The sequence below is a fragment of the Apaloderma vittatum genome, unplaced genomic scaffold, assembly GCF_000703405.1.
Source record: "Apaloderma vittatum isolate BGI_N311 unplaced genomic scaffold, ASM70340v1 scaffold23151, whole genome shotgun sequence".
NCBI lineage: Eukaryota > Metazoa > Chordata > Aves > Trogoniformes > Trogonidae > Apaloderma > Apaloderma vittatum.
This window is the reverse complement of record NW_009699968.1, coordinates 5234-20529: the sequence shown is the minus strand read 5'-3', so window position 1 is coordinate 20529 and position 15296 is coordinate 5234. Positions and strand designations below refer to the sequence as shown.

The 15296-nt window shown below is 39.6% G+C and overlaps 1 protein-coding gene across 1 annotated transcript in view; it reads right to left on the bottom strand.

Moving 5' to 3' along the window:
• Positions 1 to 103: 103 nt before the first annotated feature.
• The window catches only part of TRMT1L (tRNA methyltransferase 1 homolog (S. cerevisiae)-like), a gene marked incomplete at both ends in the record, with an annotated part of 17009 nt that continues 1816 nt past the window's right edge, over positions 104 to 15296 (bottom strand). The window contains 12 exons of the mRNA XM_009878609.1: positions 104 to 163; positions 882 to 1042; positions 1745 to 1823; positions 3141 to 3331; positions 4636 to 4848; positions 5442 to 5682; positions 6743 to 6822; positions 8205 to 8328; positions 11248 to 11377; positions 11973 to 12037; positions 13052 to 13165; positions 15036 to 15146. Coding sequence (XP_009876911.1) covers positions 104 to 163; positions 882 to 1042; positions 1745 to 1823; positions 3141 to 3331; positions 4636 to 4848; positions 5442 to 5682; positions 6743 to 6822; positions 8205 to 8328; positions 11248 to 11377; positions 11973 to 12037; positions 13052 to 13165; positions 15036 to 15146 — 1569 coding nt within the window. The remainder of the gene's footprint in view (positions 164 to 881; positions 1043 to 1744; positions 1824 to 3140; positions 3332 to 4635; positions 4849 to 5441; positions 5683 to 6742; positions 6823 to 8204; positions 8329 to 11247; positions 11378 to 11972; positions 12038 to 13051; positions 13166 to 15035; positions 15147 to 15296) is intronic.

Below are 15296 nucleotides of genomic sequence, written 5' to 3'. Positions count from 1 at the left end.
ATAAAATATATATATAACCTCGTGAAAACGAGGTTAGCTTAGCCATCATGTAAACTATAGTTTGTTTTGAAACTTAAGAGCTACACCAAAATGATCTACTTACCATGTACCAGGAAGCATTCTGGAGAATTACTTAGTGTTTTAATATATACGCCGCACTCTTCTGGAATACAATTGAAAGTCAAAATTAATTCTAATGTAAGACAGTAAACAGGCAAAATGCCTTGGTTAAGAAGGAAGAAAGAATGCCACGCTCTGGCCTAAAGAAGAAGGTATGGTTAAGAAGCATACATATAGGGAACTTACAAACTCGGTGACTTCAATTTAGGGAGATATTGAAAATACAGTTTCATGTAACAGAATGGAAAGCCACTCCTTTGGCACACTGCGGAGTAGGCAGAGCATGACAGCCGGAGTTCTCTCTTCCTAACAGTCCTCTCTTGGGCTGGGATCAGGACACACCAAAGAACAAGCAGACACTTTGTATTTCTCTCTCCTTCAGGTAACAGGCTGGAATTCAAGGCAGTCAACCTCCCTGCATGTGTTGGCTTTGTGTGGCAGGGGTCTGACAGCCTGAGGGGACTACAGGGGTGGCTCCTGTGAGATTGGGAACCTTCTAGAAGCTCCCTGGCTCCAAGCCGGACCCACCTCTGGCCAAAGCTGAGCTGCAGGCAGGGAAGGACAGAAAACTGGGAGCAAAGCTGAGCCTGGGAAGAAGGGGACACACACACACAGTGGTTTTGGTTGTATTTCTCATTACACTACTCTGATTTGTTTGGTAAATTAGTATTGTTGTTCCAATTAGATCAATGGGTTTGTCCCCAAGATGAGCGTGGTTTTCACCTGTGTCTGTTTTGTGAACTGTCTGCCGTTTTTCTTACCTTGTTTGCTCTCATCATGAGCAGTGTGGATAGAGGAATGTTTTGTGCACTCAGCTTCACAAACTAAAGTCTTCAAAAGTGACTGAGTTTCCTCCAAACCATACTGGACAGCCTCCAAATACATTCTTCTGAGGAATCCAGCATTAAAGAGGGCTCCTGACCTAGGACATACAAGACAAGTGAAAAGTTAAGGCTTCTTAATGAAAGCAAAAAACCTCTTGCCCAGGTTGGTCAGCAATTATATTACACCAAACCACTGCATAAGGCTGCGTTCTTAACTTCGCGATACTGAATTGCTTTGTTTCCAGGGACAGTAATGTCGGCCTCATGTTAAAAATCAAGATCTCAACAACAGTAATTTTAGTTCAACCACTGACTTGCCCTGCTACAATGAGAAAGTAATTTAAACCCCAGAAGAAAGGTACTGGCAATTGTCAACCATTTTTAATACTGCTTTGAAATGGCTAAAAGACTTAACAAAAGGATTTATTCCTGTTTCTCACAAGAGATAATTCTAAGTACTAAACAGTAGATTATTTACTACTGTCCGCACATGTACAGATTTAGTAAATTCTCCAGAACTATCAAGTAATCAACTGTTGCTCAACATTTGGCAACTAGATAAACATACAGCCAGGTTCTCCTGTGCAGGACATCTCGCAGAAGTTGCACAGACTGTGAATTTTAAAGCAATTTTCTTATTAACTGGTTTCAACTCTGTGAAGAAAAATACCCTACTAAATTCAAATTAATTGAATATTTCCTGGATTCCTTGTGATTTTTACTATAAGACTCAACAGCTGACCTCCAAAGGTCCTTTCAGCCTCAGTTATTCCCCAACTTCCACAGTGTTCTGAACTTACCAGAGAGGACCAAGAGCTACTGCTGTCTTCCCAGGCATACTGCCATGACAATCACAAGGCAGCTGCTGATAAGGGTTTTCTACAACAGAAAAAACCAGGATTTAAGTCGTTTTCAAATAGTCGGTAATGCCCACAGTATCGGAGAAAGATGACACAAGCATGAAGTAGTAGCTTACTTCAGTGGAGGTATTTATTTGAAAGAGCAAGCAACAACCAAAGCGTGACACTGTTCTCACTTCTGCCAAGCGGTGCTTATGAGAATTTAGTGATTGATCACTCGATCTTTAATCATTGTTAAAACAAAAAAGGAAAAAAAGAAAGCCACCTATCTTCCTTTGTTTCTTGGCAGGTGTCAAATAACTAGGAAACTATTAGCCTCCAGGTTAACAGTAAATATCAACACACAAAAAAACACTGAGCCATCAGCCAATTAAACCTACAAAATACTGGCCACCTACAAGTTTTCTAAGCCATAAGCCAGCTCACTTGCAATTAAGACATTAAGAAAACAATGCATATACTAATTAAGATCTCTACCATAACACTGTGTGTAGCAATTAAAACTTTCTCTCTTTCTTTTAATCTTTTAAGCAACAAGCTCATTGCATGCTCATGCACCCAACTTTGAGCAGAGCAAAGACACCACCAGTTAGCAGCTAGATATCCAAGAACCTTTAATTTTCAAACAAGGTTTTTCCTTTCAATACTCATTCAAGCTCCGATGTAGCCACTGCTAGCTTCACTTTTGTCTCCTACCCCTGCTAACTTGTGTATGGGGACAGCCCACAAACAGTTGCTTTTTTAACCTAGAGGCTGCCTTGGTTCACCACCACGTGTTAGCTGAATCACAGGCATGTTGCATACCTCTCCTACCACACCTGCCGAGATATTTCCATCGGGCATGGACACACACTGCCCAAGGGCAGGCAGAATACGCCCTCATCTGAGGGGAAAGTGATACTGTTTAGTCCACCAGGTTTTAAGGGAACTGAAACGAGCCATAAAAAAAAGCAATCTCACACTGAAAACTATCACACTGCCCCTGCATGGAGAAACCAAAAGGCAGGACAGATTGTCCCTACCCTTCGTGCTCTTTACTGAAAAGACAGATCCATGGAAATATCAGGGATCCTGGCAGCTTCAGCAGCTACAGCTAGTGGGAGTGTCTCGTCTAGAAACAAATCCAGTACATTTACAGCAAAATCCATGCAGAAAACTAATCTAACCCACAACCATAAAGCATGGCACCTTCTCCACCTCATACAATATACTCATTGTTACATTAAAGGGAATTATTGCTTTTCTAAAGGGCTGTGAATATAACCAAGGCCTAAACAAGCATAAAACAGAGATACAGGGATCAGACCTACTAGAAAATGCAAAGAAAAGCCATTACCTTCTACCATATTACCCTCTTTCTGAAAAATTCTCTCTTCGCACCACTGGCAGTGGATGAGGTATCTTACTTTCTTTGCTGAATCATCCGCAGGGGACGGTCCCCTTAAAACTCTGACCACTACTAGAACAAAATGTTCTAGAGCTACTGCGAGTAAAACTTCAATGCCTTTGTTACAGCGAGCTGCAGCTCTACAAAGGAAAAAACAAAACACAAAACCACATTGTACTGAAACCAGCAGACTAAAAACTGCCACAGCCACCTCAACCCGATTCTTGAGCTCATCCACTTTCTAGAGCTGAGCAAGTGATGAAGAGAAAGGGCTGGTTCCTGAGTGCCAAGCGTTGTCTGCTTCTTGTAAGGCTCAGCTCATCTTTACCTCTTTTTATCGCGTCTAGGAATATTGGTCTGCCACCTGCACCTTTCTATCCAAATACCTGCCTACTGCCAGGATGTTTGGAACAAAAAATTATAAAACAAACTAAATGAAAATCTGAGAAGCAGAAGTGTAGAGGGACGCACGTGACGGTCAATCATCAAGTGTTAATTAAATAAGGACTGTGGGGAGGCAGGTGAGCAGTTCCTGAATAGGTAAGCATTAAGAAGGAAGAAAAAGTCTTTAAGGGAGCACATAACTCAGATCACAATTAAAACTTTGCTTGAGCAGCATGTCTGTATCTCAGAATACTCTGCAGGAAGCAACTTCATATATGCAGGGAGATGGAGAAGTAAAATCTAGACATCCCTGTTCGGTTCCCCATGTGTTGCCTGATCTAGTTGAGAGGCGTCCCTGGCCATGATGGGGAGGTTGGATTAAATCATCTCTAAGGTCCCGTCCAGCCTAGGCCAGTCTATGGTTCTATACTGAAGTAATTATTTTTGTTCAGGCATTCTGTGTGCTTTATTTCATCCCCCTGTCTTTCCTGAGCAGTTGTCCCGTCCTCTAGCCTCTATCTTTCCTCTGCCCTCCCCCATCAGGGACCAGATTTTATGTTTTCATTTATTTAACAGCCTGAATTTACTGAGAATATCTATATGCAAATGACTGATGTCACACATGAGTAATTACATGTATCCTTTGGACCTCGAGCAGGAGGAATGGAGGTGAACATCAGTTTCCACTGAAGCAAGTCTAAGTCTACTGCTTAGCTAGAAGCCATTCAAGCAGCTTAATTAATATGCAGCGCTAAAATGACAAAATTGACAGAGGAATAAAAGTTTGCAGATAGGCAAGTCTGGGTATTACTTTTTCTATTCTGATCCCTCCCCACCATCCCAAACCCCAACAGCAATTTATGCATTTCCACCTTGCCCAGTCCATTATCCCGTACCAGCACACGTGAAATATGAAACATTTATTTCGTGTCTGGCTTTTAGAATCGGGCAATTTTGGAAACTGAATATATACAACCTACAGCAACAGTCTTTTAAGTTTCTTTATCACTGCTAATTTTCTAATTTTTTTAACCATAATTTAGAGCTGTTTTAGCAGTACCTCGTCACAGCAGCGATGACTATTCTGGCTGCCAGCTCTTTGTAGTACTCTGTCCTGACAATATTACATCCGTAGTGACGCAGGGCAACATGTTGAGCCTTCGCATACAGAGAACTGATGTCTGTGGACGTCAGCGACACAATTCCAAGGTTTCTCACATTTCTAAAGGCAGAATCCAGATAGTTCACAGAAGTTCCATAGGGATCCAAATGGCTGAAAATAAAGGAAGTATCGCTGAGTATCTAGAAATGCTCAAGAGTTTAGCTTTAAACTGAAAAAAACCCACTATTTTATAATCTTATCTATCATAATTTGTGGCCATATTTAAAAAACAGGCAGGAAGCTGGACTAAAATTTACAACACAACTCTCATGAATTACTCTGGAATACCCGAGCATCTTATTGCAAGAGCAAGGGGAGAACTGTACTGGAAAACATACATCACCACAAAGCCAGCAAGGACTTTTTTTGGATGCTGACACACTGACTAATCCAAGTTATAAGAATATTGGCCTGATGCTTACCTTCATCCTTAAAACAAAAGGAAACTTAAAATTTTTGGCTTAATGTTTTCATGTACATTTATAGTCCATTCTGTATGTCAGAAGTGCTTAAGCTTTTATTTCAGCAATTTCTAAACCATTTAGGATTTCCCTATTTTTGGAACAACATAATCACATTTAAAATACCTGTTGACTACTAGTTAATTCTTTCATTCCAACTTCCCTAAATAATCATACACTGGGAGATGGGGTGGGGTGTGTCATTATCAAATCAGAAAATTAACAGGAACATTCAACACTTACATAAAATCAAAGGATCTCAAATGCATTATAACATTGGCATCCATTTTTGTCACCTCAACGGTGATGTCTTCTGCATCTCCCATAGCTTCACCATTGTCTTCTTCCTTAGTGTCCAGCTTCACCTTCATTTGGTTTAAAAGGCAGTTTTCCCGAATCATTGCCACCGAATTCTCATTACAATCGTTAATCGTAACTCTCACAGAACTTCGGAGATGCTTTGCCCACTGTAATCCCATTATACCTGAGGAAAGACAGACTTGTAACCCCATGACAGAACAAGGAATTGGATTCCGTATCACTGAACTTGCTCAGGAAAAAATCCATCCTTGTAAATGCCTGTAACTCAAAGCGTGTGTGTGACATAAATTCTGTCACGTTCCTGAAAAAACGTGTTGGTGACCTTCTGCCTCAGCACAGTGACAAGGTACACACAGGGACAGTCTATCTGGCACCTCCTTATACAAAAATTGGGGCAATATACTGAAAGACCTGTGATTTTTGCAGCAAGCTGAACCCCCAATCTGCAGGAAAGCCCCTTAGCTGGTTTAGCAGTCCAGTGTAGCAGACAGACTCCTGTGACAGACCACACAAACATGGCAACAGGTACTGTGAAGACTCCGAGGCTGCCTCCAAGTGATCGCTGCTGACTTTCGCAGTGAAGTCTACGATCACGCTGTGAAGTGCTGGACAGGACGCACTTGTGAAATCTGGCTTAGATCAGAATGATGATAAATTCATTACTGATAATTGTTATGCAAAATGCTAAGCAGTTACCACTGTTCCTAACTACGACCTTAGGTTTACAGTAGCTGGCAGCAATCCAGATCTCTTCTGATTCTTGTTCCAGATGGTTAATAGACACCAACATAACTACTTTACACTTAGCTTCTGTTCAGCATTTCTGTAATCAATTAAGAGACAACTTATGGATTCATCCTCATTTTAACACCGCAGGCTGATTTTACAGATAAATTCCACAAAGCCAGAGTCACAAGAGATCTGTGACCCTGGATGCAAGTTTAGGAAAATGCTATTCCATGGACATTAAGACAACTAATTGTAAGGAGAGAACTAAACTTTGATTTGATATTATTTACCATCTTTTTAAACGGCCTAATACCAGGCTCTTGACATCTGGTTGTGGGGTTTTTTTTTGTACGGAAGCTAATAACTGCCTGCCTAAGGAAGAAAATTATTGTGTACCTCACATTATTTTCGAATACGTGATACCAGTTACTACTGATTTCTGTAGGTTTATACTAGTGGATATTAGCCAAAGGATTAAAAGAAATGAAATTTACCAGTGGCACCAAAAGCATCCAAACATTCTATCGGGTTACGTTCCTCAGCTAGAGCAGCTAGTGCACAGAATATCAATTGCCTTGAAAAAAAAAAAGAATAGTCAAAATATGTTAGTTGAGAAAGCACTTTTTCCTTTCTTTTCCTTATATCTTTCCCCTGAACATAATACTAGAAAATTTAAGCTAAACTCTATGCTTTACACTGAAGAAGTGTAAATCAAAAACCTCAATTACACTTAGAAGTTTATTTCTGCATCAGGATATTCATAACATAAGATCCTGAATCAACTTACTGGTTATGCTAACACTGGAAAAAGTAGCTAGCATTCTGTACTCAGCACTGGTGAGGCTGCACCTTGAGTATTGTGTTCGGTTTTGGTCACCTCAGTATAGGAGAGACATCGAGGTGTTGGAGCGAGTGCAGAGGAGGGCAACAAAGCTGGTGAAGGGCCTGGAGAACAGACCTTATGAGGAGCGATTGATGTGTTCAAATATCATTTAGATGGGGTGTTGGGTGATATGGTTTAGGGGTGAACTTGTAGTGTAGGGTCAATGGTTGGACTCGATGATCCCAAGGGTCTTTTCCAACCTGAATTGTTCTATGATTCTATGAAAAGTCAATTTTGTTTTTCTGATTTTCCTAGCACAATCTGATACTATCCTTCTAATGGCTCTGTGTTTAAAAAGATGTCAGAAACTAGTGTAGAGCAACAAAATCCCACTGTGTTGAGGAATGGGCCTTGTTCTTTTAGACACGGCCATAACCTGAGCTGCAATGGCCCTTTTCAGACCCGTGCCCTGGCTTTCTGGCCTTATCTGAACTGACTTAAACCCCAGAAGCTTAAATATTAACAGCACTGAGAACAAAACAGGCTGAAGCACAGTCCCACATGTTAGTGTCAGCTCTCACACCTTTCAGTTGTGGTACATGCACCACTTATGACTCTCCTTAAAAAAAGACAGTGTTCCTTCCTCCACCTTTTAATACAAATAACAAGAAGACACTGGAGAGAATCAGCTCCCAAGAGAAGAAGGCCTAGAATGTGAAAACTGTAAATTAGAGGCATGCTGCTGTTCAGTTAGAGAGCATAATCATGACTACCTGTAGAATCTTGTGGAGATTCACAGAAAAAAATCTGAAGTGCATACAATGAAGTTAGTTTTAAACTGTGCTCCTTTCAAATCTTGTTCTTCTCCATAAACTACTCAACACAGAAAAAGACTCAATTGCTTCAGAAATTACAACACTTCCTATATAATGTTCTGGGGTTTAAATAGTATTTGTCAAGAAGAACTTTTTGATGTCTCCTGCCCTCTGAACAGAAGTTGGGCAGGGTTTGTTTTTCAAAATGCACAAATATTTTTATTTTTCACTAGTATTTATATTTTTCACTAGTATTTTTATTTTTCACTACAAACTCGCCACCTTTCTGACACATCCTCCCACTCCCTGTTCTCTTACCTGTTCAGTTTCATTTTAGGATTAAAATAGGAATCTGTTTTCTGAGGTGTGGAGTAGTTCGGAAGAACCCGCACATCTGTGGCCGACTCCTTCAGCACTTCAAGAGAAGACTTTGAAATAGGAGCTAAAAGAAAGGAATTTTGGGGGAAGGAGATAGTGAGAAATTAAAATAACATTAGTACATTTGATAATTGAAATGGAAAATCTGCTCCTGTATAGCAAGAAGTCTAGGTTATACCGTAATCCAGTCAGCACATGGCTCAGTTACCAAGTATGTGAGGGAATAAAAGCAGGCAACAATTTATCTTCTAGTCCTAGGAGGGGTAGATAAGGATCAAGCTCTACCACGACCTTCTTCCCATAAAACATCTGATCTATTTCTCAGCTAAGGTCCTATGTATCCACTCAAATTTAAGAAAGCAAGCCCCTGTGCCCAAGGCACAGCACATTTGTTTTGCATGTTCGCACATAGCATACTGCTAATTACTTAAAACCCTATAAACATAGTCCTGAACGTGTATCAACAAATTGCAAAAATCCCTTAAAATCCTCGACCTAATCTCTCTAAGGTATCAAACAGCTTCATGACATGGATAGACAGCACAACCACAGGGACAATTCCAGCACTTCAGCTTTGTGTAGATCAGTCTGTGGCAAAACAAGATTTCTGATTTGACAGCTGTAAACATGTGCCATCATTTCTGAGAAATTTATCCCTGCTAGGAAAATCTACCCAGGAACAACCAGGAAAAATCTGTTAGCTATCGACTAGGCACCTTTCAGCACTCAGCCTGCCTATCTCTCAGTGCTTTCAAACACATGCGGACCGCTCGTCTGTGAAGAGCTCTGTCTTGTGCTTCGCATTCTGGGCTCCCCAGTGGGGCTGAAGCAGTTACAAAGCATGAAAATACCTGACCTCTGAATTTCTCCTCTCCCCACAAGGAAAAATAGCCACACGCATTTTGTATAAATTGGCTATTCTTTACTAACAGCTCTGAAGGGAACCATACAGAGATTAATGTATTTCACACCCAAGTTATATTTAAATTAAAGCTCTGGAATATAGTACAGACGTGTAGCAGATGAGAGATTTAGGTTGCTTAAAGCATCACTGTCAAAGATCTTGGCCAAAGTGATTTTTAGTATCAGTTTGTATAAGTGTGACTTAACAGAGTTCAAAGACAAAGTTCACTCTGTACTTACTATGTGGAAGAAACATGCAAAGGAAAATTGAGTTAGAATTGGTCTGGAATAATTTGCCCAGAGATGGGCAATGAACAGGAAAAGGAAGACTCTCCCTTTGAGTCCCCAGGTTCAGAACAGGCCCCCCTGCTCTCTAAACTCTTTCTCAGAGAGGAGTCTGGGTGCGGCTGGATCCAAAGGCAGTCCCAGGTTTGGTCAGTGGTTTATGTCTAAAGGAATCAGGTGGAGAGATTTCAGGGGTACTGACTGAACGTGCTATTACAAGTCCCATGTAACTTGGAGGGAGCAGCAATTTAAATTTATTAACACTATTATGCTAAACCGTAAGATTGGATTCTGTGATTTTGTAGCAATACCTAATCAGTCAGTGATCAACAATCCATTATAATTGACTTGATGACTTAGTTCAGATTCAACAAAGTTTCCTAAATCAAATCACACAAAGACACATACGCAGAGAAGCTAACCAATGATTAAGATGTTTCTTTCTCTGCAGTTTACAGGACAATCTTTGAACCCTTCTTTTTTGTTGGCACCTATCATCTGCCTCAAAATCTACCTTGAACTTCACAAAAATCTATCCTGAATGATGCCCCAGCTCGGGAGAAGATGCTGAGACACAGCCTGCTGCCAGCCCGGGGAGCTTGCAGAGGCCTCGCTTAGCATCTGTATTTACAGGGGTGCAAGGTGATTGACTCTAGCCAGTGGTTCTGTGTTGTGGCCATCAGTGGTCGAGCAATCCTGGCACCTTACAGAGTGGGCCGTGATCTAGGCTGGAGGCGTTTCAGGTGGGGAGGTTAGGGAACGCCTGCTCGTCCCAGCTCACTGTGCTCATACCAAGGAGGCAAACGCATTCAGATTGTCTCGAGTCACTGCTCCAGAAGGCAAGATCAGAAAGCGCTTGATTGTCCCAGCTCAGTGAAGTTGTAATTAAAACCACACAACGTTGGCTGGGGCTGACAACAAAGCCTATTGCTTCTCAGACGTGCAAACTGATACCCAGACACAAAACTTCTATTTCTAAACTCATGTTGGCAACAGAAAAGTGTGAACCTCAGAGCTCCCAGGATCATCTTTGCTATATTGTACCCAGATAAAATCAATACATGTACATAGAGAGAAAAAAGAAATCAGACTAATTTTCAATAATAACAGTCTCAGCTGTAGCAAAATAACTCTTTAATTTTTACACATCAGCTAATCAGTCATGTGCTTTTTACTAACAGCTGTAGACAACCTGCTGAAACAAGTTCAGGAATTGGCCTTCCAATTACTTAATATGTTTTCAATTTATTTATCCAAGTTTAGAAACAGAAGTCTAATCCTGGAGAAAGTCAGGTAAGACTGTAATTCACCAAAGAACTACTGAGGCTGTTATCACGCCTCTCCAGGGCTGAGAAAACATGATCTTGTTTTGTAAGTCAACACTGATGAAGTCTGCATAAAAAGCAAAGGATTTCTATATTGCACAAAGATTTACTCTAGACTGTTTCACAAAGAAAGACAGTACAAAAGAGAGGCATCAAATTCTCTGTACAGATCTTGTTTTACAGATGCCATGTCCCGCATTTTATTGAAGACAGAGAAGTCTGTATTTACAACACTAAACTAGTTGTGAAGGGAGTATTACTTATCAATAAGAACAGAGTAACTGGTCAATACAGACACTAAATCACAATACTGCTACATCGTTAAAGGAAAAGTTATGAAATATGAAGGGCAGATTTTTCATTAATAAAGCAGAATTCTCTTTCAGAATTTTTCTAATGTCTCTCACCCACATACCAGTTACCGCATGTGACACACAGTATAAAAAGATCAAAAGTTTTATGTAGCCTACCTGTAATAAACCTTGATTCAGTTTCTCCTTTATTCACATGACGATTAATATGACTTATCATGTCAGTTCTTCTTGCGATGGTTGCTGAACAGATAATACAATGGTAATGGGCTCCTGGCTTTGAAAATGTCTGTACAATAGAACACATGTAGTTTCAGAACACATAAATATGGTTAAAACAGTCCTGTACCTGAACACAGGCATATGAAGAAGGCATCTGTTACCTCTAGCATATACAAAGTATTTTGAATTTAAGCCGCAGAGACTGTAAATAAGCACACCCACGGAGCCAGCGCAGCAACTAGTTAAACTCTGCCCATGCTCTGCATCCTCAGCACACCCCAAGGGTGACAGGGCTGCAGGTGCTACAATGGAACACAGGGAAGGGGGCGGACAATTGCCACCCTGGGGTATGTGTAGGAAAGGAACCGAAAACATTGATCGCGTGGCCTAATGAACCTTCATCTCTTCCACACGCAGCTGCCGCTTACTCTAAAGTGTGACAGCGTTTTCCATGATCTAGGCTGTCACCCCCCAAAACAAGAGATACTACTACGTTCAGCTACCCAAGGTGTGTATGAAATGCTGGGCCAACAAGCTTTTGGTATACCATACTGGAGAGCAAGATATATTTTATGACTATGTAGATGACAAAAGTTCCCTTAAATCACTCACTTCCCCTGCTTTGTAGAGCAACGAACGTTTCTGTGATTCAGCATTTTTACCTGGTTTCCGATGAGGTTTGGTTTTACTGGATGACAAGGTAAATAACAGATGCACATTCTGTACCCTGGAAAACAAATTCTTGTCACATCAGAGTAGTGTAAATAAACAGAGTGCATTTGTTCTATACTGCATGGTCTCATTTAATAAGATTACTGCCATGAGACAGCAATAAGAGAACACCACCAACTATTTGGTACATTCACCCTCTGCACAGGGATATTATCAGTTAAATACACATTTTGTACTTTAGAATGCAGTAAAATTACACACAGACAACTCATTTCAATGAGTCTGTTCACATTCTACAAAGCTACACGGAGTCTTCAGGATACAGGGTATATAACTTTCTAAGGTACTTTTTGCTGAAGTATTGTTACCTGGCTAGAAGGCATGTGTGAAGACTCCTATACATATGTTGCACAGTTTAAAGAAAAACAAACCCTCGAAAAAGACGCCTGTTACTGCACGCAAAACCAGAACTCCAGTCAGATAATTTTTAGTTTAAACTTTATTCTTGTCCATGCATACCCATACACCTTTTTCTTTAAAAACACATGCTGCTCTCCACCTTTCCATTCTTAAATTTCTTACAGGCATCTTAAAAGCAGATCACAGAGTTTGTTAAAAACAGGTAAGGCTATAAAATACTATTAAATAAATATTTATCTGAAACCATGGAATCTTTGAGTCAAAAAATGACCGTATGTGTCAGATTATTAACAATATAACAAAAACTTTTAAAGTAATGTCATTATACACCTACTTTAAATTTTGTAGTAATTTTGATAACATGCTGTGCAATTGTTGGGTTTTTTCAAATAAGAATATGCACAATTGGCACCTACAAGAATACAGAGCTATTTTACATTTACGTTTTACATCCCACATCAAATTTCATGTCAAAATATGGTTCTAATTCAGAGCTCAAAATATGGTTCTAATTCAGAGCTCAAAATATGGTTCTAAGTCAGAGCTGGTAGTAAGATGCTTAAGAATTTAGAAAGATGAAACACTGAACAGTGTCCTACATGTCCACAATTTCTTCTAGCGTTTACTATTCAAATATGACTGCCATTACCTTCAAATTCAACAGAAACTTTCCAATGAAAATTCTGAAGGTGACGATAAAGTTTATGAGTATAGCAAGCTTTGTATTTCTCCTCAGAACACAATGGACAAGGCTTCTTTTCATCTGAAAATACAAATAAACAAAAAGTACGAGAAACACATGAAATGCAGTTGCCAGTCAATAGACATGCATGCTAAGAGGAAAAAAGAGAAAAAAAAAAAAGGTATTATCAACGTAAGTTAAAGATTAATTCCCTAGGGTATATTCTATTTCGAGCACACACAGTTCAAACTTACAGACCTTTCTACCCCACAGAATATAAACAAGAACCACTATTATGTTAAACTTACTTATTACATTAACTTCTACAACCTTTAGTTTTTGTTTTCTACTATTTTTCACTCCAGTAAAATGACGCTAATGCAAGTTCTGACGAGCACTGCAGAATAACAGAATTTTATAGATTAAGCCCAGGGACTTGCAAGGTTTCAAAAAAACCAAAAAAGAACACAAACTAAAACAAACCCAAACCACCAAAAACCCAACTGGGGAGGTTAGAACACGAATCTGTCCTTCCTCCTCCTCCTGATTCTTCTAGATAAAAGAATCACCTGGTATTTGCAAAAAAAGATAACATACTCTATGTTAAAATAATTTTTCTTCTTGGAAATCCTGCCTGAAGGGACAGAAAAGGCAAAGGCAAAGATTATCCGACATCAAACGTGCTGAAGCACTTGAAGTACTAACCTAAACAAAAAAACTAGCTACCAGGAGACACGTAGAGCAGTACACAGGAATTACGTGCCAGAGCATGCACACATCTGCTGCTGGAGCTTAAGGCTGCTAAATGTCAAACAGCCTCTCACACAGAATCTAAAATGAAGGCTTCCACGTGTTAGTACACAACAGACACTGAAACACACCATGCAACGTGGGTATGTGTAATATACTTATCTTGGGCTTGCACAAGAGCAAAATTCTTTTGACTTCATGAGTGGATTACTGTGTACATGCAGAGTCCCAACCACGGGAGCCAAGAGAGACAGCCTAACAGCTCACCAGCATGCTCTAACACCCATCAGCATTTTTCATTGACTAATGATTTAGGGAGCATCAAATAACACGAGGCGATAGTAATACACGCAAGTCAGCCCATTAACACGAATGGCAGACGAATGCTACATTTGTGGTAGAAGAAAAAAAATTACCGTAGAGAACAGGCAAGTGAATGATGAGTTTCTTAACACTAGCATGGATTTACATATAACTCAGCTCAGCAACAGCTATAAGTACCAATTTTATAAGATATTTATGACCTATCTCCTCATAAAAAATGGAACAAACTAACTATAGAAATTTTTTTGCATATTTGTTAGTAAAACTAACCAATCATAGCAGTAGGCTATTATTCCCATCAGTGGCCACTCTAAAATGAAGGTGTAAGAGCCCTATTTGCAGAGCCTGTATGGACCCTGATGTTTTTCTTGATCTGTGAATAAGTTTCAGTTGAAAGGGCTGCCACTACCTGCACTAAATATATAGGTGTAATCAAAGAAAAAAAAAAGTTGTAATAAAAACACTTTGCAGACTTGAAGCAATCCTTCAATACACATCTGAATAAGAAATGAATAGAGAGTGTGGGGGGCAAAAAACCAAACAAACATCCAATTCAGAATACATATTTATTATGCACTGCAAAGATAACAATTAGCTTCCCTGTTATCATGGCATTTGAAATAAAAATGAAACTAAGCTGCTGTTGTATAGCTAGAATTAGTAATTCACTGATCCGTGCAGGCTGCCAACTTCAGAAGTGCTACAATGCAGCAGAAAAAGATGGAAAGGAATCATTAAGGTCTCAAATTTACTGAAGGAAGCAAACTTACTCGATAAGCAAGGGAACAAATTGTAAAGTAACTTTTAATGAAATTCCTAGTCTTCAAGTGTTATAAATATATGTGGTATGTTAAAAACTAAGCAAAAATGTAAATACCTGTAACATGAAGATCTGTGTTCTTGGAGCCTGACATGGTAAACACACCTTCTTTGATGTTTGCTAGTTTTTCTAGATCAGCAAAATCTCTTAGAATTGAAATATGTTTCTCTAAAAAGCAGAAATATTTAGAAGTTAAACATACTTCTAATACGTTCCTTTTAGTTTATTGCTATTTTTCTACGCCTCATTTCAAACCTAACACTAAGAGAGAATGGCTACAGTACCTACTGGAATACTTGTTTGTATCTTTTAACTTCC